Source organism: Poecilia reticulata, linkage group LG9 (assembly GCF_000633615.1).
Source record: "Poecilia reticulata strain Guanapo linkage group LG9, Guppy_female_1.0+MT, whole genome shotgun sequence".
Classification (NCBI taxonomy): Eukaryota; Metazoa; Chordata; class Actinopteri; order Cyprinodontiformes; family Poeciliidae; genus Poecilia; species Poecilia reticulata.
The window spans coordinates 32400945-32422640 of record NC_024339.1 but is presented as its reverse complement, the minus strand read 5'-3'; the positions used below and the strand labels follow the sequence as shown (position 1 = coordinate 32422640).

The 21696-nt window shown below is 39.2% G+C and overlaps 3 protein-coding genes across 4 annotated transcripts in view; 1 reads left to right on the top strand and 2 right to left on the bottom strand.

Annotated features, from left to right (window-relative positions):
- fbp2 (fructose-1,6-bisphosphatase 2) overlaps window positions 1–4785 on the bottom strand; it is a 12393-nt gene extending 7608 nt beyond the window's left edge. The window contains exons 1-4 of the mRNA XM_008419388.2: window positions 4556–4785; window positions 2741–2903; window positions 1738–1830; window positions 444–584 (exon numbers count right to left, since the gene is read on the bottom strand). Of these exons, the coding sequence (XP_008417610.1) occupies window positions 444–584; window positions 1738–1830; window positions 2741–2903; window positions 4556–4728 (570 nt within the window). The 5' untranslated portion in view covers window positions 4729–4785. The remainder of the gene's footprint in view (window positions 1–443; window positions 585–1737; window positions 1831–2740; window positions 2904–4555) is intronic.
- A 1618-nt stretch (window positions 4786–6403) lies between these two features.
- fbp1a (fructose-1,6-bisphosphatase 1a) lies at window positions 6404–14253 on the bottom strand. 2 transcript variants are annotated; one of them, XM_017306860.1, is made up of 10 exons: window positions 14164–14253; window positions 12911–13012; window positions 11271–11456; window positions 10088–10250; window positions 9601–9693; window positions 8572–8712; window positions 8355–8492; window positions 8162–8281; window positions 6793–6985; window positions 6404–6746 (listed from the first exon to the last, which is right to left on the bottom strand). In XM_017306860.1, exons 3-9 carry the CDS (start codon window positions 11438–11440, stop codon window positions 6794–6796), a joined length of 1017 nt encoding a protein of 338 aa, XP_017162349.1. In that variant the 5' UTR covers window positions 11441–11456; window positions 12911–13012; window positions 14164–14253; the 3' UTR covers window positions 6404–6746; window position 6793. The 2 variants fall into 2 exon arrangements, with proteins under 2 accessions (XP_017162349.1, XP_008417603.2); XM_008419381.2 differs by having other exon boundaries at window positions 12911–13016; window positions 14164–14244.
- A 64-nt stretch (window positions 14254–14317) lies between these two features.
- kank1a (KN motif and ankyrin repeat domains 1a) overlaps window positions 14318–21696 on the top strand; it is a 50532-nt gene continuing 43153 nt past the window's right edge. The window contains exon 1 of the mRNA XM_008419382.2: window positions 14318–14400. The gene's annotated coding sequence lies outside the window, so the exon portion shown is untranslated. The remainder of the gene's footprint in view (window positions 14401–21696) is intronic.

Genomic DNA, 21696 nt, shown 5'->3' with positions numbered 1-21696 from the left:
TTACAGAGTAACTTTGGTTTCTGGTGCAGATATCTTAATACACTTGACAAAACTAACTTACAAGTAACTTTTATCCCAGATACAGGATCTTATTTAGAGTGAAATAATCTGCCAGTGGAATTAATTATTTTTCATCAATATTAAGGAATTATTTACTTAAATTAAGCTCCTGTTATTTGCAGAAAAGTGACTTGTAAGTTAGTTTAGTCTTATTTTAAGTGAACTAAGATATTTGCACTAAAACCCAAAAATATTCAGTCTAAACAAATAAAATACTTATTTGCTTTTCCTTCTCTCAACAGACTTTGCTTGATGCCATTTTATTACAAATATTTGCAGTTGGAGATAAAAAAAAAAAAAAAAGCCAATTAGCTCAGGTTAAATCGTAACTTCAGGAGTTAACGGTGTCTGTTGGCAGCAAGGAGAAAAGTCGGGGGCCTGACCGGGTCGAGCATGAAGAAGTTGAGGCCGGCGCCGGTGCTGAGGGCGACGAGCGTGGCGCTGCCGTAGAGCGCGTAGCCGGCGCACACGATGCTGTTCCCCTGCTGCAGGGCGTCCTGCTCTGTGGGTTCGCCTTCTGACGTCTGATCGCAACAACAAGAGGAAAACACAGCATTCAGCAATACAGCTGAAACGATTAATCACGATTAATCGTTTATTAAAATCATCAGCTCATTTAGTAATCGAGTAATTAACTAAATCTTAAGTGTTTTTTTTGTTCTAGTCTTTAGTGTTTATATCTTAGTCCACTTGCAAGTAACTTTAAGCAAGAAATAAGAGTTTAAGTAAATAATTTATTAATATTGATGAAAAAGTTTTAGTTTCACTGGCAGATTATTTAACTTATAACATGATGAAAATGTCTTATAAGTGAAATAATCTGTCAATGGAAATAAACATTTTGGTGCAATTTTCTGTTTTTAATAACAGAAAATCAGCAGGAATGAAATGAAAACTGTAGAAAAGATATAAATTTTTTTATTTCATTTTGTCTGTATGTTCTATTCTTAAAGTGTCGTAGTTTTAGCTTCACTTGGTTCACAAATTTTCCCATTAAGCACCTTTTCTACCTAATTATTAATCTGTTAATCCTATAAATAATCCACAGATCATCCCGGCGCTGTGTTCATGTTAATTCAGGCAGAAAAAGCCGACCTGTTTCAGCTGCCACCAGTGAACATTCACAGAATGAATCCTGTGCTGCTGCATTTCAGACTGTAAAATGTTTACTTTATTTAAAAAATGAATTATTTGTTTATTAGTGTGTTTTAATGTATTTTGTACAATAAACAAACTTTTCAAACTCATTTTCATCACATTTTATTTTTTTTAATTTCAGTCGAGCAGTAATATGTATGAATTGTTCATGTAACAATTTTTTTTTAAATCAACAATGAAAAGGAGCAGAAAACTAGAAATATTTCCCCGTTAAAAGTTTACACTTTTATCAAATGAACAGTATTAATCTGAGTTGTTTTTATTTTTACTTTGACCCATTTATCTAATCTAAAATGTAAAAAATGCATCAATAATTATGTAAAAACCCTAGTATATTTAGTTTTTATATATTTACTCAGTTCTTCTGCAGCGATTATCAGGTTAAAATATTCCGCCTATCTTCAGATTGGTTAAACCACACCGCCCTCTTGTGGCTGCAGCCTGTTACTGCAGGTATTTTTACATTGAATCAGTTTTCGATTAACAGATTTGCAGTTTTGGCAAAACAGTGAGACTCACCCGTTTGTAGATGGCGAATATGGTGCCGATTGAGGCCAGGCAGTCGATGTTACTGGACCCGTCCAGAGGGTCGAAGCAGACCACGTACTTTCCCTGAGTTCAAATGAACAAATCAGTTTTATCTTCAGGGTCTGAAGGACGATCCTGAGATAAATCCTTCAATCCTGGATAAACTGCAGTGATGCTTATCGCTCAGTCTCAGCTCGTTTCAGACGCTGGTGGTCATGATCCGAAACTCAAAGGTGAGGAATGGCACCTGGAAGGACCAGCCAATCACCAGCCTCGCCTCCCAGCTGAAAATAAGCCTTCAAGCTTGAATATAGATACCATCATGAAAAAACAAGGAGTACATTTCTGCCAACAAATCAAAATTTCCTGAAAATTCTCCGCTTTTTGCTACAAAATTTTCTGAGATTTATCTCAAAATGTCTTCGTTTTTTTTCTAGCATATATTCAACTTTTGAAACTCAGAAATTTCCTTGACTTTTTTCCTTGATGTTTTCTTTGGATCTTAGATCAAACTTCTAAATTTCCACGCCATTTCTGAGATTAATCTCAAAATTTCAGATTGTTTTCTTGGAAATTCCAACTTTTGAAATTCATAATTTTCTAAATTTTTTAGAAAAAAATTTGAAGACCAACTTCAGAATTAAATTATTTTTTCTGGCAAATTTTCAACTTTTCAAGCTGAGAATTTTATCACTTTTCTTTTAGATTTTTCAGATTAATCTCAGAAACTTCTGAATTTATTTTGCAGAAATGTACTCCTTAAATTTTTCTATGTAAATTGGCCCTAATACACCATTATCGTCTGCAGCTCTAAAATAAAAAACAACATTCACTTGTTTCTGAGGTATTGCAAACAACGCTTCAGTGGAACGCAGCACACATTTCTCATCATTGGTAAAACCTAAACTATTTACCTACATGTTTAAATATGTTGTATAAACTTGCAGTTTGCAGCAGTTTAAAAGTGTGCTAGCCCTTTAAGAGCGCTGGTTACCCGTTTGTCCTTGGGGGTGACGATGAGCTCCTTGTTCTCCTCGGACACCATGCAGCAGGTGCTGTAGGTCGCCTGCAGCATGTTGATGACCAGGTCGTTGGACAGGACGTCCAGCTTCTTCACGTCGTCGCCCGTCACGTTCACGGAGCCGGCCAAGCCCTGCCTGGAGCCGGCAGAGGAACAAGAGACGTCTGCTCTCAGTAAATCTACCAGTGCAGATTAGTCAGTGGACAGAGAAAAACAAAGACAAGAGGAGCACATTCCCACCAAAAATCTCTGAAATTTTGAGATTAATCTAAAAAAAGAAATAAATTCTCACACAAATTTGTGACTTTTGAAACTCAGAAAGGTTTTTCTACAAAATTTTGGAGATCAATTTCAAAATGTTCAACTTTTCAAACTCAGAAATTTCCTTTTTTTTTTTTTTTTTTTTAGAAAAATTCCAGATTAATCTCAAAATTACAGAGATTTTTGGCTATTTCTCTTATTGTTAGAGATTTTTTGATATCATTTTTGTTATTACTTTAGTTCACTTTCAGTCTAATTCTAATGAATAGTTAATCAACATTCAGACTAATGTTATGGCGTGATGCGAATACTTTTTGACTGTTGATGGTCCTGAGAACTGATTGTTCCCTCCAAAGTTCGCTCTCAAGGGAAAAGAGCTAGATGACCTGTGTGGTAGATAAGCCTGCTGCCTGTTGTATTGTTTATCCTTTCTGACTTTGTTTTTCAAAATAAAAGGCCTGCTGGAGCAGAGAGAGGGCAGAACGCTTTGTGAACGACTCGAAGGAGCAGTTCGCCAAGACTTCTCCTTCTGCAGAAGCTTGGTCATAAAATTCATCTACGTTGTCTGTGGTTATTTTAATGAAGGTTCGAACGGACAAATACCTATCACTTATCACATTTTATTTATAAAATAACTTTTTGTATTGCTTCCACATCATATTTTAAGAAAGAATTAATTCCCTTTGTTGAGTGATTCAGTTTCTGAAAGGAGGAAAAATGGAGAATGAGGAAGAAAAAGAAGAAACTGCACAAAATTGTACAAATTTAAAAAGTACTGGAGAAACAAAGAATCTCTCAGTTAGAGGGAAATACAACCGAATGACTGGACTCAATGTTAGCAGAATTAAAGAGGACTAAGCAACTGGCCTGGTATATTTCAGGTCATTTAATCTTCACCATCCTAAACATTTGGGTCAGGCTGACCTTTAGAAAACCCTGTAAAACTTAAACTACTGGAATCCTGGCTGCGTCTCCATCAGACCCCAAACAAAGAAAGTTATTGCATCAATTTTCAGCGACTCTGAACGTTGACCAGTCGTGTGTAATGTTTTATTTCTGCAAGATAACGCAGATAAACCGAATCATAACCAAACAGCTTCTGCTCTGCGGTGTTACAACAGGACCGCTAGGAAACGTTGAACCAGGAGGAGAGTCAGAGGTCGAGTCCTGAGACGACAGGCAGGAAAATAAAATGAACATTTGGTCCTTCAGAGGAATCAGCTCTGACTTAGAAATATCCAATCAGAGCCAGGGGGCGGGTCTTAGCGCTGTCAATCACTCCCTTGGCCTGCTCACCTCGCTACAGTTTCTCCTGTTCTGAAGGCTAAAGCTAGTTAGCATTGCGGGTAAACAGTTTTCCTGTAACAGTATCTAAACGTTTTCTTGTTTTCATAGCAAATTTTAAAAAATAACTAAATCTCAGAAATTTCCTTCTTTTTTAATAAAAAGTTTCTGAGATGAATCTGAACATTTCTGAGTTTTTTTGTTTGGATTTACCTGTGTTTATCACAGACAGGTGATACTCACAGGTGGGCGAGGCCGGCCTTCCGCACCGCGGAGGAAATGGCTTTGATGGCGGTCAGCATGGCGGTGAGCAGCTGGGTCAGCTCCCCGGTGGCTCCTTTCGCCTGCCGGCCCGTCTCGATGATGAACCGGGTCAGGGTCCAGACGTCCGTGTCAAAGGCAGACTGGTCCGACATGCTGGGTTCTGGACCGGTGCTGGGTTCTGGACCGGTGCTGGGTTCTGGACCGGTGCTGGGTTCTGGACTGGTGCTGGGTTCTGGACCGAATCTGGGTTCTGGACTGGCGCTGGATTCTGGATGGCGCTGGGTTCTGCACCGGTGCTGAGTTCTGGTCCGGTTCTTTGTTCTGGACCGGTGCTGGTTTCTGATCCGGTTCTGGGTTCTGGACCGGTGCTGGGTTCTGATCCGGCGGTCTTCCTTGCAGACAGCAGGTCCGGACGGAGCCCTGGACGGAGCAGGACGGGCTGTGACAGAACCGCCTGGTCTGGCGCTGCGTGGTTCTCATTCCGGGCCAGCGGGTCTATTTGTGAGCTGAGCCCACTGGGCCCGGCGGTGTCGGGTGTCGGCTGCGCAGCTTCAAGACGTCTGAAAGGAACCACAGGAAAACCGCTGCATCCTGATTTATCTAACAGGTGATTTCATTGATTTAATGTTTATTCTGATAACTCAACATGAGCAGCTGCTCATGAATAAACTTTGCAGGATGTTTTATCATCAAACTGACATTTTCTCTGGTTTGTAACAGAACCAGCGGCTCCTTTCAGCTTAAAGGTCACAGAGCCTGCAGGTCTCCATCTGACCTTTCAGCTAAAGGTCATCTGGAGCCTTTTAGGGTAAAGGTCGACGCCTCCTGCAGGATGAAGTGTCATTTTACCTTCATGCATCATTTTATCCATTTTTATTTATTTCAGAAATAAATCTTTATGTGATGTTTGGGTTTTGTTGTTTTTAGCCCTTTATTGTGTAAAGTTACAGTCAAAAACTAGCAGCAATAATTTGGGTTATTTAGCCAAATTAACATAAAATAATTAATTTTTTTCAGTGTCATATTTTCACAAAATATGACTTTGAGAAATAAACACCCATATTTTCTCTTTTTGATAAATAACCCAAATTATTGTTGATCATTTCTGATGGTGTAACTTCCCCTCATTTATTTCAGTTTTATGCTCAATGATTTCTTCACTTCCTGTTTTATTTTGAAACTCTGAACTCATTTTATGATTGCATAGTTTAGCTAAGTGTTTATACTTGACATTTTGGTTATTACATTCATCTGATGCTCATTTTTTAATATAAAGCAAAGTACAAGGATGTCCTAATATACTTGAAATAAGAAATTAATCCAGATTATAGAAAACTTTTTTCCTTTTTGGTGAAATTATCTACCAGTGGAACTGGTACTTTCCCCTCACATTAAGAAATTATTTATTTTTAAAAAGCTCTTGTATCTTCCTGAAAGCTTATTTCTAAGTTAGTTTTATCTTATTTCATGTTTACTAAGGTAAATGTTGTTTTTTGCTGTATGTCATAACCTCTTTTTCTTTGTCTTGCTCCATTGTTTGCACGCCGTTCTCCCAGACTTGTGCAATATTTGCTCTGCTAGCTGCCTTTTGTAAACTTTATCTCACTCTTCACTTCATGAGCGTCTCGCAGGAAGTGGAAACATTTACTGAGATTAAAAACATACATGATGCAGAAACGTGTTTGCTTCAGGAGAAGTAATGTCTCTGTATTTCTGACTAAGTAATAACTGTGCCAGTTCATCTATGAATCCCAAAGTTTTTTGTTTTTTTGGACGCCCTGATCATGAAAACACTTGAATCTGCAAAATGACGACACTGATTACATCTTCATTAGAATCAGTTTGGTTTATTTAAAATACTTTTTTCCAAACATTTGTTATTTCACAAGATAAAATCATCCCTTTTGGTTCATCGGTTATATTTGGTCATTTGCATATTTAAATGCACATTTTGGCTGATTAAGGCAGTTATTTGTAAACTGAAGGGTAAAGTCTTCATTTCAGGTTTACTCCAGTTATTTCAGTTTATTTTCCTGAAGCTTATGAACAACTCCAACATCGTGAGCTTTACTCATCAAAACCCGTTTTCACAGAGAAAATCTCCCAAATCTTTTTGGTCACTGAAAGGCACCACAGGTTTCTGTGCGTGCAGCGACTCGGCGCCGCCCGCCTCACTTCGCCGGCCGCCCGCCCGCCTCACTTCGCCGGCCGCCCGCCTCACTTCGCCGCGTGTTTCTTGCAGATGGCGATGAACTCCTGGACGTCGTCGGGGGAGCCCATGGCCACGGGGGCGCGCTGATGGATGCCTTCAGGTTGGATGTCCAGGATGTTCTGGAAGCCGGTGGACGCCATGCCGCCCGCCTGCTCCATGATGAACGCCATCGGGTTTCCCTCGTACAGCAGCCGCAGCTTCGAGCAAACGGAAAGTTTAGCTTCCTGAAGCTGAGCGATCAATGCTTCCTATTTAATGCCGACTCTCTGGACATGGTCAACATGTCGACACACTGCAAAAACAAATCTGAATATTTCTGTTTAGTTTCTATTATCACACCTGAAATAAGAAAATCCTGACTAAACTTTTCTGCAATAAATAGAAGTTTGTTTTAAGTCACGAATTCCTTAATATTGATGAAAAAGTATTTATTCCACATTTTCATAATTAAGTAATTATTGACTTAAAACAAGCTCCTATTTAATAGTTACTCGTACATTAGTTTTGTCTTATTTCCAGTGAACTAAGATATTTGCACTAGTTTAAGCTGGTGCAAATATCTGGATCGTTTTCATTCTTTTAATTTGAAAATACACACCAAGAAGACTTTTATTTCATTGATGTAGCAAGAAAGAGAAGTTATTTTATATCTAATATTGTAACATCCATTAAATCAGCATCAGGATTTATTTACGTTGCAAAAACAAAATCTTACCAAGTATTTTTAGTCTACTGTCCATGAAAATACCTGAGTAAACAAGCAAATAAGACAAAACTAACTTTTCAACAAGAAAAATGAGTTTAAGTTCATTATTTCTCAACAATAATGAAGAAGTTTAAGTGAAGTAATCTTATTTTGAGGGTACAGAATGTGTACAACCTCTAACTTAAAGCCGAAATGTTAAAGTTCCTCCGCCGTCGCTGCAGGCTCCGTTCAGTCTTTTAAAAATGAAGAAGGATGTGCAGAGTGAAGAAACAACGTTGTGACAGAACTGCTTGACATGTTGGTCCAGTCAGAGTCGAGACAAATTGTGCAAAAACTAATTGTTGTTGCCTACAAACCCAGGTCTGGGTTGTTGTTCGAATGCGTATAAGCAGACTGGAGACCACTCCAAAGGCAGGAAGTGGACTGCAGCGCAGGGCATTCTGGGTAACTACAACCAAAACAAAGTCCATATCATGGGACCCTGCTGGCAACAATATAAAATGATTGGAATATATAAATCAGCTGAACCTCAGAGAAACAAGGCAAGTTAAAGAAAATCCTCAGCTGCTGCAGCAACAAAGAAATCATTCTAAGGTTTTTCGTCCTCTAAAAGAGTTATAACTCTTTTCATTAGGTGCAGATTTCTGGGTTTAAAGCTGGATCTCACCTTTCCTTTGGGGCTTTTCACATTTCCTGGGTATAAAAAGATTCCTCCGTACATCAGCGTCCGGTGGACGTCGGCCACCATCGATCCGATGTAGCGCGCGCCGTACGGCTCACTGCCGTCCTACAAGGACATGAAGTGTTCATGGGTCACACGAGGAAAATACAAATATTTCCTAAAAAACCCTTCATGTTACCTCAGGGAACTTCTTCCTCTGCAGGTACTCTGTGACAGCCGGATCGAAATACTTAGCATAGCCTTCATTCAGACTGTAAATCTTCCCCCGTTTCTTGATTTTCACGTCGTGCTCGACGAGGATGAATTCACCGATGGCCTGTTGAGCAAAACGTGAAGAAGGCCATCAGCGATTATAAACAGTTGATCTAAAGGAGAGACCCTAAAGGAGTACCGACTGGGTCGAGCATGAAGCAGTGGACTCCCTGTCCAGTGGAGAGAACGATCATGGTGGCGCTGCCGTACAGCGAGTAGCCCGCCGCCACCAGGTTCCTGCCTGGCTGCAGAGCGTCCTTCTCAGACGGCTCGTCATCTGTGGTCTGGGAATCACATCGTTTCAGTAACTTACATTTTAATTATTAATATTATATGTTTTTTGTTGCTTATATTTAAAGGGGACCTGCTGTGAAAAATTCACATGCTGCACGTTTTTGTGCTTCCAACTGTTTCTAAAAAGAGTCCAGATGTTTCAAAAGTAACTCGACAATAAGTTAATGTTTTTTGTTGTTGTCTGGAAAATGAGTTGCCTAGCAACCCCAGCAGAGTTCCACTCGTTACCTAGCAACACCAGCACAGTTCTGCCCGTTACCTAGTAACACCAGCACAGTTCTGCCCGTTACCTAGTAACACCAGAAGAGTTCTGCCCGTTACCTAGCAACCCCAGGAGAGTTCCAATCATCCAGACATTCCCTCACATTTGGTCAGCTGGGTTTACTGCTGCATGTGCTGTATAATATTTTATTGCTGACTTTCCGTCCAGAAACTACTTGCTGCATTCTGTTGGTTGTCCAGGAGGCTCCACTTCTGCTGTTCAAAGATGTACGGTTGCATAATTTCTCATCTGTTTGCAGCCATTTTCATGTGCGAGTGTAAAATGTTGAGATTATTTGTATTTAAAGTCACAAGAGGCCCTTTAACAGGTTAGTCAGAACTGAGCAGACTAAAATCTCATTATCCAAGAATGATTGTGTCACAAATGTAATGAATATGTTTTGCATCGCTCATAGACCTATCCAAACCCGCCCAAGGAAGCATAACATGTCACCTTTAAGGTTACAAAACAAGTACGTTAATTTCAATTCTTGCTTATATAGTAATTTATTTTAAGCTTAGCTCATAATTTAAACTAATCAAATGAAAGTTTGTCTTCAATTGATCTTTTTCTGAAAAAAGTGCATGGATGCAAGAGTGTAACGTTTTGCTGCTACCTTTCTGTAAATGCCGAATATAGTTCCAATGGAGACGAGACAGTCGATGTTTGAGGAGCCATCCAGAGGATCAAAACAAACCACATATTTTCCCTGAAAAGAACAAGAAAAGACGGTAAATTAATTGATTTCTGCAGGATGATTTTTTTACAGACCACATCTCAAACGGTTTCTTCAAATTTAAAGAATAAATATTAACCTCACCAAGGGCTTCTGGGAAATTTTACGTCATAAAAAAAGCCGACTGTCAATGAGCATCAATGTTCATAATAATGTTTACTGAGATTTCAAAACCAAAGCCAAGAAGCATTTTGCTGCTTTTGTTTTGTGTTTGCACATTTTCTAAAAGTAGTGTTACCAACTACACCATCATGCAAATCAACAATTTAACTAAAATATTGCAGGAGAAGTAGTAATGTTTGTAACTTTTCTGTATTAAATAACAGTTAGTTTGTGTTACTATGTTTTATTTTACATTAATTCTTACCCGTTGCTCAGGATCCACGATGATGGCCTCTTCGTTCTCTTCGGACACCAGAACGCAGGAGGTGAAAGACGACTTGAGCATGTTGATGACCAGGTCGTTGGACAGGATGTCCAGCTTCTTCACCTGGTCACCCGTCACGTTGGTGTTACCTGCAATCCCATAACTGATAAAGACACAAAGAGAACAGAAACCCTGAGCAGAGCTGGAGGAAATGGTTACTTCACATGCTTTGCTGCAATTATTACTGACGAACGAACAGAACTGAATACAGTCATAGATTTCAGTGTGTTAGATTAAAACATAAAAAATAATCATGATGTACCACAAGGTTTTGTGTTGGGACCTTTGCTTTTTGGCTTATTCATTAATTATTTACCGGAATATTTTCCACCAAAGCTAACCTGCCAGATGTACGCAGATGATGTCGTCTTGTGACAAAAAAAAACAGACTAAAAACAGAACAATTCAAATATTTAGGGATGATCTTTTGTTGTTTTAAACAAGTGACACAAATTATGGAAATAATTAAATTTAAACTGTCTAATTTTAGATTTATTAGACATAATTTAACTTTAAAAAGTTCACTTCCTCTTTTTAAATCTTTTCTTTGACTTTTGACTTAGTTTGAGATGTTGATTTAAATGTTGATGGGTTTGTTTTATTTGTTTTAGTGTACAACACTTTGGCCAACATTGTTGTTTTAAGGTGCTTTATAAATACACTTGCATTATTCTTACATGTAAATGTTCATTAATACAGACTTTGGTAGTAACAGGCATTTTTTGTGTACTCCGCCCACCTCCATTAAGACGTATCGTCCCGTTTTTAAAAATAAAACTGAACTTGCAGCAGAGCAGGAGGTTCTTTGTTTCTATTAGAATAAAATGTAATTCTTGTGGCTGAAGTTTCATTTCTAGATCGTTACCGAGGAAAATAGATGCAAATGCATCGATTTAGAGTCTTGAACAGGGCAGATTGGAGGGTTTGTTGAAAATGAGCCGTGAATGTGTGTGGAAGTATTCGCTTCCTGATTGGTGCATAAACAACCTGAATCTCCTGCTCAGCCAGTGCGTCAACGTGGATGTGAATGCAGCAAACAAAAGCAGACAAAACAGCTGCACAACGCGCAAAATGTGCGGTAGTTTTTACAGATTAAACTGCGTGTTTGACTCGGTGAACTCACAGATGGGCGATCCCAGCTTTGCGCACCGCGCTGGAGATGGCCTTCACTGCCGTGCCCAGCGAGTTGAGCAGCGTGGTCAGCTCCCCGGTGCCCTTCGCCTTCCTGCCCTCCTCCATCACGAAGCGGGTCATGGTGACCACGTTGGTGTCGAAGGTTCCCCGGTCAGACATGGTGGCAGCGGTCCTCCTGTGGTCCTGGAGCAGAAGTTGGAGGAAACGTTGCAGGACTTAAATGCGCCGCGAGGCGGAACCCGGCGGAGGGAGTGAGAGATGCGGGGCCAATCCGGGGCTGCGTGAGAGGTGTGGCCCCGGTGGGAACACTGACCCGCATTGTGCAAAACTTTCTGTAAGTCACAAACTGATAAACTATCAGCAGAGGAGTGTGACTGGAACAAAAGAGGCTGCACAAGTTTGGCTGCAAGAGTCTTTTGCAAGAGACCTAAAGCTGCATGAAATTTATACAAAAATGTTTCTTTTTGTTTCTTTTCCTTTTTTTTCTGTTAAAATTGTCAGTATAATATGAGACAGATAATCCGTGAAAAGATCGAGCTTCCTCACCTCCACCTTGTGCTACTATTGCCATCTAAAGCAACCAATCAAAGCCAGGAGGAGGGTTTTAGCGTTGCCAATCATCCTAGTGTACCCTGGGAGAAACAACTTAATGTTACAGGAAAACCCATCTTCATCTGTGGCCAAAGTTGGGTAGTAACTAGTTACTTTTACTAGTGTAACTCTACTGTTAGAAATATTTTACTACGCTGTATTTTTTACTTTTACCTGAGTAATTTTATTATGAAGTATCTTTATTTTACTCTTACTAGAGTAAAATTTCTGGAACATGTTTTAACCAGAAATTCACCAGAAGCAGACACACACCTGCAGTTTTTGTTAAAGTTTCCTAAGTTTTATACCGGAAAAAAATGAGTTGGAAAAAAAATATTTTGAATGAACATTGAAGGAAATAGTAAAACAATCCCAATTTATTAAATAAATCAAAATTCTTTTTTTTTTTTTTTTTGCTAGAGTTTATTACAATAAATGATAAACCAAACGATAAATGCCAACTGCAAGGCTCTTCAGACTTTCCACAATGGCTCCTGATAAGTTAGGCTAAAAATGCTGAAGAGTCAATAAATGCAGATATTTAAACTGCACGTATCAGCAGTTTTTCAGCTTTTTTCATTGAATAATTGCATGGGATTTTACCACAGAATAGCAGTAAAAGTACCAGTAATATCATTTAAATCAGGGATGTAAAACTCATTTTCACGTGACAGAATGTGACAAAACTACCCATTGACAAACTGTTAAAATATTATTAAATAAATTGTCTCTACATTCAATGAGAATTTCTTAAAGTAAAAAATATTGATCGTATTTTCACATTGATATAAATTGATATTACACAGATTGTAGCATCCAGTCAATTTTGAGAAGGCCAACTGATGGTTGAATTATGATTTATTAAAGCTATAATAAATCATTTCCATCAACACAAAAGCTTGACAAGAACAATTAATAATAATTATGATGGTTTTCACCATCTGTTGTTATTATGCATCCATTGTATCAATTTTTTCCATTAATACAAGCAATCAGCATTTCAAGTTACTCAAATAAACTTCAATCCCAGTTACTCACCTCGTTCTCTTATTGGCTGAAGGTGAAATTGAGTTGCTTCTTGTCCTTTTTTCTGTCTATTGCAGTTAACCTTTGCAGACAGAACTGTATTCCATTACCGTGCTACCTTAACAAGAAAGTTACCAAATTAGAAGCATAAAACAATAAACAAAGATAACTTTACTCAGTTGGCCTTTACCAGACTATAGGGCCAAGTAAAAAGACATGACGGGCCGGATTTGGCCCCTGGTCCATAAGTTTGACACGTGATCAAACAAATTTTAAAATCCAACATTAGAAAATTCAAAATGCGTGTTTTTATGACAATTTTAGGGAAAGCAAACCCATGCATCCCAATCAACCCAGCCTTTTCTGTAAATGGTATTTCTCTCCCTACCAGTGCCAAAAAAAAACAACAACAAAAAACTTAACTACATAACACGATGCGGTTTTTGAGGTTAGTACAAAATAAAAACTTAAAATGTTGGGGAAAGGATAATCGCTAGCTACAACAAGTTGTTCAAGTCATTGTGTTTCCAAGTTTTACCTTCGTGAAATAAAACCTACACAAGATGGCGCCCTACATCCAGTTTACTCCAGTTTGGAACCGTTTGCTTAATTTAAGGTTTTAGTAGACTGGATTCAGAATTTATCTCTAATATAACTAGAACGTAATGTTTTATACATACATAAAACATTACGTGAATGGGATTTTTTTATTTATTTTTATGGGATGATAGGGAAAAAAAACAATAAAATTAGTTTCAGTGGAGAATTTAGTCCCGGTCAGAAAAATATATAAACATTGATATCAATCCGCCAAAAATGATCCGTTGGAACTTGGAAATAAGTTTCACGTTCTGGGAACTATATTATATTGCGGAGGAGAAACTTATCCTACGGTGGCCTTGATGCCAGGTAATCGAAAGTAGTGAAAAGTAATTTTCTTTAGTTTGTTTTATTTAATTGTGTTTTTGTTTCACAAAATGTATTACATTGTCTGTTAAACAACAATATCGTGCACAGGAGTTATGTTAGCTTAAACATTACAAGTTATCGAAAGAAACGCATCACTTGGTTGACGCGGAGTTATTTAGCAGTTAAACCGGGGGGATAGTAAATAGTCCAGTTAAGCTCTTCATTACTTCATGGCCCAGTCCGTGAAAGTAGGCCATGCTGTCGACAGGTAAGCTACACCTGCGTTACTGACTGACTGACCTTCATTACGCCCATCGTACTCAGCCGAGCAGCTACTGCGCATGAGCGTGGCTCACCTCGCTTCTGAGCCGACCGACCCACCGACCGGAGCGGACAGTACAAAGAAGCTGCTGGTTCGGCTGCAGACGGGATCCAGACCCACCGGGATAAACCTTAACTTCAGTTCGGGTTTGTGGGAATTTATTGTTCCACCCGTTGAGGAGCTGGAGCTTAAAAACGGCTGGAGGAGTTAGCAAGGAGTTGAATTCAATCCGTAGAAGAAGAAGAGCAGCCTGGGAGACACTTGGCGTCTGGTGAGTTGAAGGCGATTTATTTTGGGGAATGCATGTTAATTTTTAAAAATAAAGGCAGTGTTATCGTGGTTTAGTCTGCGGTTTAATTTGGTAATTTGGTTTAATTACTTTAAAGTTCAGTTTCTGGTCAAAGTGGTCGTGCAGCGAGCAGAGCAGACAATCTCATGAAGCGCTGCTGCGGGTTAAGCAGGATTATGTTTAAAGTCATATGGTGTTTGTTGCTGATTGAACAAACTACCCTGCAGGTGCCATGCAAATGTTTTCCAGGTACGGCTCAATGGGCTGGACTTTGAGCTGCAAAGGCAGGAAACTTGTCTTTACTCCTTGGAGAGACAAGTTTTTGGATTTTCTCTCTAGCGATGCACCGATCGGTTTTTTTTTTCTGGTACCGATTTTCCGTCTAACCAACTAAAACCGATTATGACCTATTTTTTGCTCTCCATTTTAATTATGTTATAAAAATCACAACAAATAAAAGTTGGCATGAATTTCTTGCAGTTTTGATGCATCAGGACTGCTGGTCATTTGTATCTCTGGCTTATTGATTCTCTGCTCATAAACACACAAATCTTCTCTAATTTAATCAGCTTGGTAGTAACTAGTTACATCTATTCTTACATTTACTTGAGTTACTTTTTTTATTGTTCTTAGGACTATTTCTACTACGCTGTACTTTTTCCTTTACTTCGGTAATTTTATTATAGAGTATTTCTGCTATTGTTTGAGTAAAACTTAAGGATTTTCTACCCAGAGAGTAAAAAACATGTTTTAAACAAAAGTTCACCAGACACAGACACACACCTGCAGTTTTTGTTAGTTTTTTATTGAAAGAAGCTGAGTGGGGGGGAAAATACCTGATTTTATTTTTTATTACTTGTATGAATTATTTTCATTTTGGCGTTTTAAAATACGAAAATTTCCTATATTTTGGTCTGTGTGGTGATGATGTAATTTTAAAATATTAAATAACTGATCAGTTATTTAAGTAGATTTTTTACTAAATACTTTTTTACTCTTACTTAAGTAATTTCTTGGACGGCTACTTTTTACTTTTACTTGAGTAAAAACATGTCGAAGTAGTGCCACTCTTGCTTATTTCATATAATTTGTGGGTTCTCCAGCGCCTCTGAATTTAAAGTTGTAATTTTTAATCCTAATCCTAACCACAATCGGTTCTCACCTGAATGCCAAAGTGTCTTTTCTTTCAGCGCTCTCATTTTCTCTGCCTCCTCCTCACATTCTTTAATACAGTGCGGTGATTGACCCTCGTACAAAAGCTCCTTTATGGGGCGCTGAAGGCGACTGTCATCGACTTTAAAATGTTGCACATGGCTGTAAAGGAAGCTGCTGCTGCTCGTATCTCTGCAGCGAACTGCTCCGTCTCTCTGACAGCGGTTGTGACGCAGACCTTGATGGTGGTCTCCATTGTTCTGCTGGACCACTGGGGTCAACCAAAGGGCTCCTCATCTCCTCTCCAGCTCAGGAGCTTTCCCACTTTTCTCCTTCAGGGATGATCCTCTGAATTGATATGGGAGCGGGGGAGAATATGAGCATTGTGAAAGCGGACTAAAGGAATTCTGCGGCTTTCAATGTGCCGCTTTTGGCATCTACCTGAACTCGATTCTCTACAGCAGAGAATAAGAAGCACAGATTTCCAGCAGAGCTTTTATCTCTGAGGCTAAAAGCTTTCTTTCAACGTAAAAGTGGCTTTGGTTACTGAGCTGACATTTTGTTTCCATCATCCAATTCTGTTCTTGTGTTAAACTGATCTGCAGTCAAATTTGGGAAACAAAATGTTAATTTTATGAGTATAAATTTTTATACTTAAAGCTGCAGTGTGTAACTCTTATAAAAATGTTTTTGTGATGTTGTGACAGGATGGTGTGAGACAGAAAATCGATCTTCTCTGTCGTCTTCCAGAAACAACCAATCAGAGCCAGGAGGTGGGTCCTAGCGCTGTCAATCACTTCCTTGCTTTCTGCTATGCTGCAGCTAGCCTAGCCTGTTGTGAATGCTAATGCGAGTTAGCATGGTCACCAATGATGACGGATAAATTGTTTTTCCTGTAATGGTAAATTTTTTCCGCCATTAGCACATTTAGCAGTGAGTTTATGAGGATGATTGACAGCGCTAAAAACCTCCTCCTCTCTCTGATTGGTTGTTTTTGGGCATTTCTTCAGACTGTAGCTCAGGAAGGAGGTGGAGCTCAATCTTTTCACAGGTTTCTGTCTCATAATAATCTCTCAAAATTGCAAATATTTCTAAGTTAGCGACACAAAATCATTGATTTTGAATGTAATAAAATCCCCAAAACAATCAAAATCTTGGAGGGACTGAAAAGTGTTAAAAGATGTTGGATGTTATTTAATTTTAACAAGAACCTACCGAATGCAGAGTCGGCTATTTATTAATGTTTTATCAGTTTAATGGTTTTTATCACTACTTTCTGAAACAACCAGCCTTTTGATCACATTCATGATGTTGATGAAACTGAGCTTCACATCCTGCTTTAGTTTATCAAATCTTAGTTGGATTTTGAAGTTTGTGAGAGATTCTTCACATTTTTTACTGTTGGCATTCATTGTGTCTGTAGTGGAACTAGCTTAGCGCCAAATGTTGAGCCTGGCGTCGGTGTTGGCATCAGGCCAGGCGGCGTTTTGAGGCGACCTCTCCAGCCCACATATGGCCGCCTCTCTTTTCTCACTTCGGTGAGACGACCCTCCTGTCCTCGACTTCAAAGCCCAGTCTCCCCCTCCTCCCATCGCCTCCCTGTGATTAGTCTCCCATTCCTCCGGTTTCTGGTTTAGACTAAATGACTTCCCTCCACACAGTTGCTTTGCTTTTCTCGCTTGTTTTAGAGTTTTTAAAGAATCCTCTCTGCTGAATTGCTTCTAATCCCAGTTTTGGTCAAACTTCTGCACATACCTCTGCTATACTTTTGCTCTTGTTTCATGTTTTTGTGCTGAAAATTCTATTTTTGCCATTTCTTGCAGCTTAAGCATGTGTTTCTTGCAATCTTGTATTCCTCCCCACTGGAAGCACGCTTACTGGTTTGACTGGAGGTGAAGGGAGTTGTTGCAGCTGCTTTGGTTTGAAAGTGTGGGATGAAAACCACGAGGACTGCCCTGTTATTACATGATCGTGGTAGAAGTTAGCCCACAAATGTGAAATGTTGCTGTTTGGAGCAGCGTCAAATAGGAAACGGCATTAAGTAGCCTCTTGGCTTGAACTGTGAAGAACCCCAGGTATCAGAGTATGCACGAAGCAGATTTAAAATGGAGAACTTGCTGGATTCAACATAAAAAAAGAGAAGTCAAGCTTGTGGGAATCCTCCTAAGAGATTTCCAGTAACCTGGGACAGCTGCCAGCGCGGCACCACACTGATTGCTAATTTGAAAGGAAGTCATTACTGGGCGATCAAAGCTCTGGCTGAACCGTTTACAAAATCTCTTGAGTCAGTTCTTTTTTTCTGGACTTAGAAGCTTAACAGAATCACACCAGCACAACGTATGAATTAGAAGAATCTCTTAAGTGGATTTGTCCTTTATTACAAACTTCATGTAGACTGAAGCTGCGATCAGACATGATTGCAACCAACCAGCAACTGGGCGCATAAGAGCTGTTTAGCGCTTTGTTTGGGTTGGAAAATGTTGTTGGTTCTCTTTACAAAATGGCTTTTCTTTGTTTTGTTTTGCTTCATTGCTCATTGTTTGCAACTGATTTGCATTTTAAGTTTAGAATAATTCACTAAGACCACAAAAAACGTGTGAAGAGTGGCAAATTTTAATAACTTGTTGAACAATTATCTGAATGTTTTTTTTTAAATGTAAAATAAATTTTGACCCTGATGTCTGATTGGTTGCTTCAAAACAACAAGTTAGGACAACTTCTAAGTTAGCTGTGACAGGGAAGTTGATATTTTCACTGGAAATGTGGAAATAATCTCAAAAAATGTTTTTTCAGGTGAGCAATTCCAACCTTTATATATCTGTAGTTTGGTCTGAAATATTGCTAATTAAATTACAACAATTTATGGAAGTTATTTCCACACTTCCAGTGAAAACACCTCGGATACCAAGAAAACTTGGAAGAAATTGTCTTGATTTGCTGTTTGAAGCAACCAATCAGACGTCAGGGTCGGCCCTAAGCCCGCCCACTGAGTTTGATGTGGAAAGTTGACGATTTAATGTGATTCATGATGCATATAAATGTATAACTTTCAACAAATTTAAATAATTAATAAGTTATTTAGTGTTGTCTGATTCATTCCTGAGTGCTGCAGTTTGCGTGAGGAGGAAAACTGTTGCGGTGAAGATGAATGAGTCGAGGGAATCGCTCTCTGCGGCTCGGATTAACCCCGCTTAAACCTTGAAGTGCGTTTCACAAAGATGTTTTGTTTCCTGGTATGTTAATCTCTTTTCTTTCAGTAATTCTTCCTCTTAGTGTTTGTGCATTCTTCTTTTCCCTCTATAATAAGGACGATTATCACGGTTCACTGAAATTTGAATTCCCAACTTCTTTGGAGGATCATTGATCTTGGCAATTTTTGATTTATTTATTATTAGACCAACTATGAAAGTGACTGTAGCAAATGTTATGCTTTCACTTACATTGGAGTCGATGCAGAAATAGACAGAAGGTGTTGCTAGAGTATCTGCCCTTTGTTCTACGGAGAAACAAAAGTGCCCTTCTGAGATCTACATTTTTTTAAACAATGTGTAGCATGAGTTCTCTTTTTGCAATTACAGGCTGATTGGGATTTACTGTTCTACTTTTCATCAATTTATAATATTTTTTTTATTTTTGTTAATCCTAAGAATTTCATAAAATGCAGAAATGGTCATACTTGATTTGAGATTGTAATGTTTTTGTTCACTAATGCATATTGGTGTCGTCCTTTGCAATCAGCAGATGTTGGAAAGTAGGGCTGGACAATATGGACTTAAAGTTTTATCACAATATTTTGTTATGTAGGCCTGTCACGATAAATAATAAACGATACGATAAATGCAGGCTTCAAGTGAATGAAATTGTGCATTTTGTTCAGACAATCTCTTTCAATGAAAGACAACAAGGACAAAGTTTCTTTCTTGAGCGTCCAAATTGTGTTGGAGGTGCAGTCAAAAAAAATGGCGCCCTTATTTTTTTACTTGAGCACCTGCCCCCAAAAAATGTCTGTGCACGCCTCTGGTTGGAGTGAAGGTAATTCCCCGCTGGAAAGACGACTTGATGCTGGATGAGGCTTGCTGGGACGGATTGTTTTGACATTTCCAAGAGAATGGGAGGAGTGGAAGAAAAAACTGTGGTCAAACAGGGAGCTGAAAGGAGCTCAATTATCTACTTTACACAGATTTCCAGCTGAGACCTTGGACTTTCCCAAGTCTAAGGTTTGACTGTGTTTACATTTGTTACAAATTACAAGCATAATTACTTAAGGGAGGTACCAAAAGAAAACAAAAATATTCAAAACAAAAATCCAAATGACTTGTCTTTTGGTGCTGCAGTAAAAACATTTGCAAGAAATTTAACGATATTTGCGCTAATGTATGACGGTAAATAAAGTTTCTGACCGTAGTTTTGAACAAATTGCAGTAAACTCACAGTTTCTCACAAAAATGCAGGAATCTGTTTCTGTGTGAATTTCCATACAGAATTGTGAGAAGTGGAGGGACTGACTGGGCATCAGAGCCATTTGGTTTTGGGGCGCCACATGGCTCTTTGGCCTTGTTCCCGTTCATCTACCGTCGATTAAAGGCCACAGAAACCTTTAATAAATGCCTCTGGAGGTTCAGGCATGTGCTGCACATGTGTTGACCAGAAAATACCACAGAGTTATGGACGAAACAAACCGATAAGGACCAGCTAAACATTCCCCCCCGTCTCTTTTCTAAACAGCAGCTGGCATGCACGGTGTGTCAGTTTATGGAAACATCTCATTTGTCACGATTCCCTCACAAATATGGGCTGAGAGTTTCAGGCATGCTGTCCGAAATGTAACTGTTTCCAAACAGGAATCCAGCTTGTTTCCTGCAGGTCAGACAGAACGAGGCCAGTGAACTCGGTGCTGAAATGATAGTGATAATCCTCCAGGTATGCAGCACAAGCACAGACTTTGCTTGTCAAGTTTAGGCATTGCACAGAACGGCTCGGCGTCTCTCAGGCCAAACTCTGCAGCCTGCTTTAGGAGAGCTAACCAGCTGCAGACCCCCGGCTTTTGCTTATTCGGGTAAATTTCTAGAATCTTCTTCCAAAGTTTTAAACCTTCAACCACATGTTACTCGTAAAATCTTCTCAAGGTGTGCCAGTTGTTTTCCACTCTGTTTGCTTTGTGAGGTGTAAATTGCAGCACACCCAGGTAGGATTACTGTGTGTGATGATTGTTGGTGATTTATGGGGCATAAAGTTGTAACTTGGTGTCCTGTAGAGCTCCGTAAACACAAAGTCTGTGTCACTTTCAAAACAAACAGCTTTGGGAGTTTTCACACCTGATAGTCCGGTAGATTGGGTTCGCTTGGGCACCAAAGGTGAAACATTTGTTACATTTTCAACTGGTGTGGTTCACTTTCACACTGAACTGCTCAATGAGTGAAAATCTGTAAGTAACCTGTTCCCCTCCTCACCTGAGGGGGCGCTGCATCAAGAACAACTGAAGGAAATGACACAAAACCTCTGAAGAGTCTGAGCACAACTAACTTCTTCTCAAAAACAAAAATGGAGTAGAGTCAGGTTTTAGTGGTTGTAGGATTTCTCCTTTGTCTTTGGTAAAAAAAAAAAAAAACAACAAAAAAAAAACACAGGCTGTTTTTGCTGCTAGTGCTAGATTTATGAGTTTGGTTTTATTTACCCAGAATGCCTTGCGTTGTAGTCCTCTTCCTGCTTTTGGAGCGGTCTCCGGTTCTCTAATGGTTCTCATATGCACTGAAACCGCGCCAGAGTTCATTTCAGCTGAGTCAGGACTTCAGAGTTCACTTTATTGATCCGCATCAGTTTGATTATCTGTGGTTGGTCCCCAAACCAACGGCAGTCCACCAACTTTTTTCTGTTATTGGTGAGACGCACCAATCAGCTCCCCAAACTCAAGGGGAGCTGATTGTGACGTTCACCAAGCTGTAACTTTGTAACCAATAGGAAAATTCATCTGCAGTAGCAACTGTTTAACCTAAAGAGGGCAGCACTGAGACGGTTGTCGGCCAGATATTGCAGAGTTAAACAACAGAAACGCAAAGTCACCAACCTTAAAGACCAATTTAGAGTTCATCTGTGAAAAAAAAATGTATTTGGTGTTTAGTTACCTTT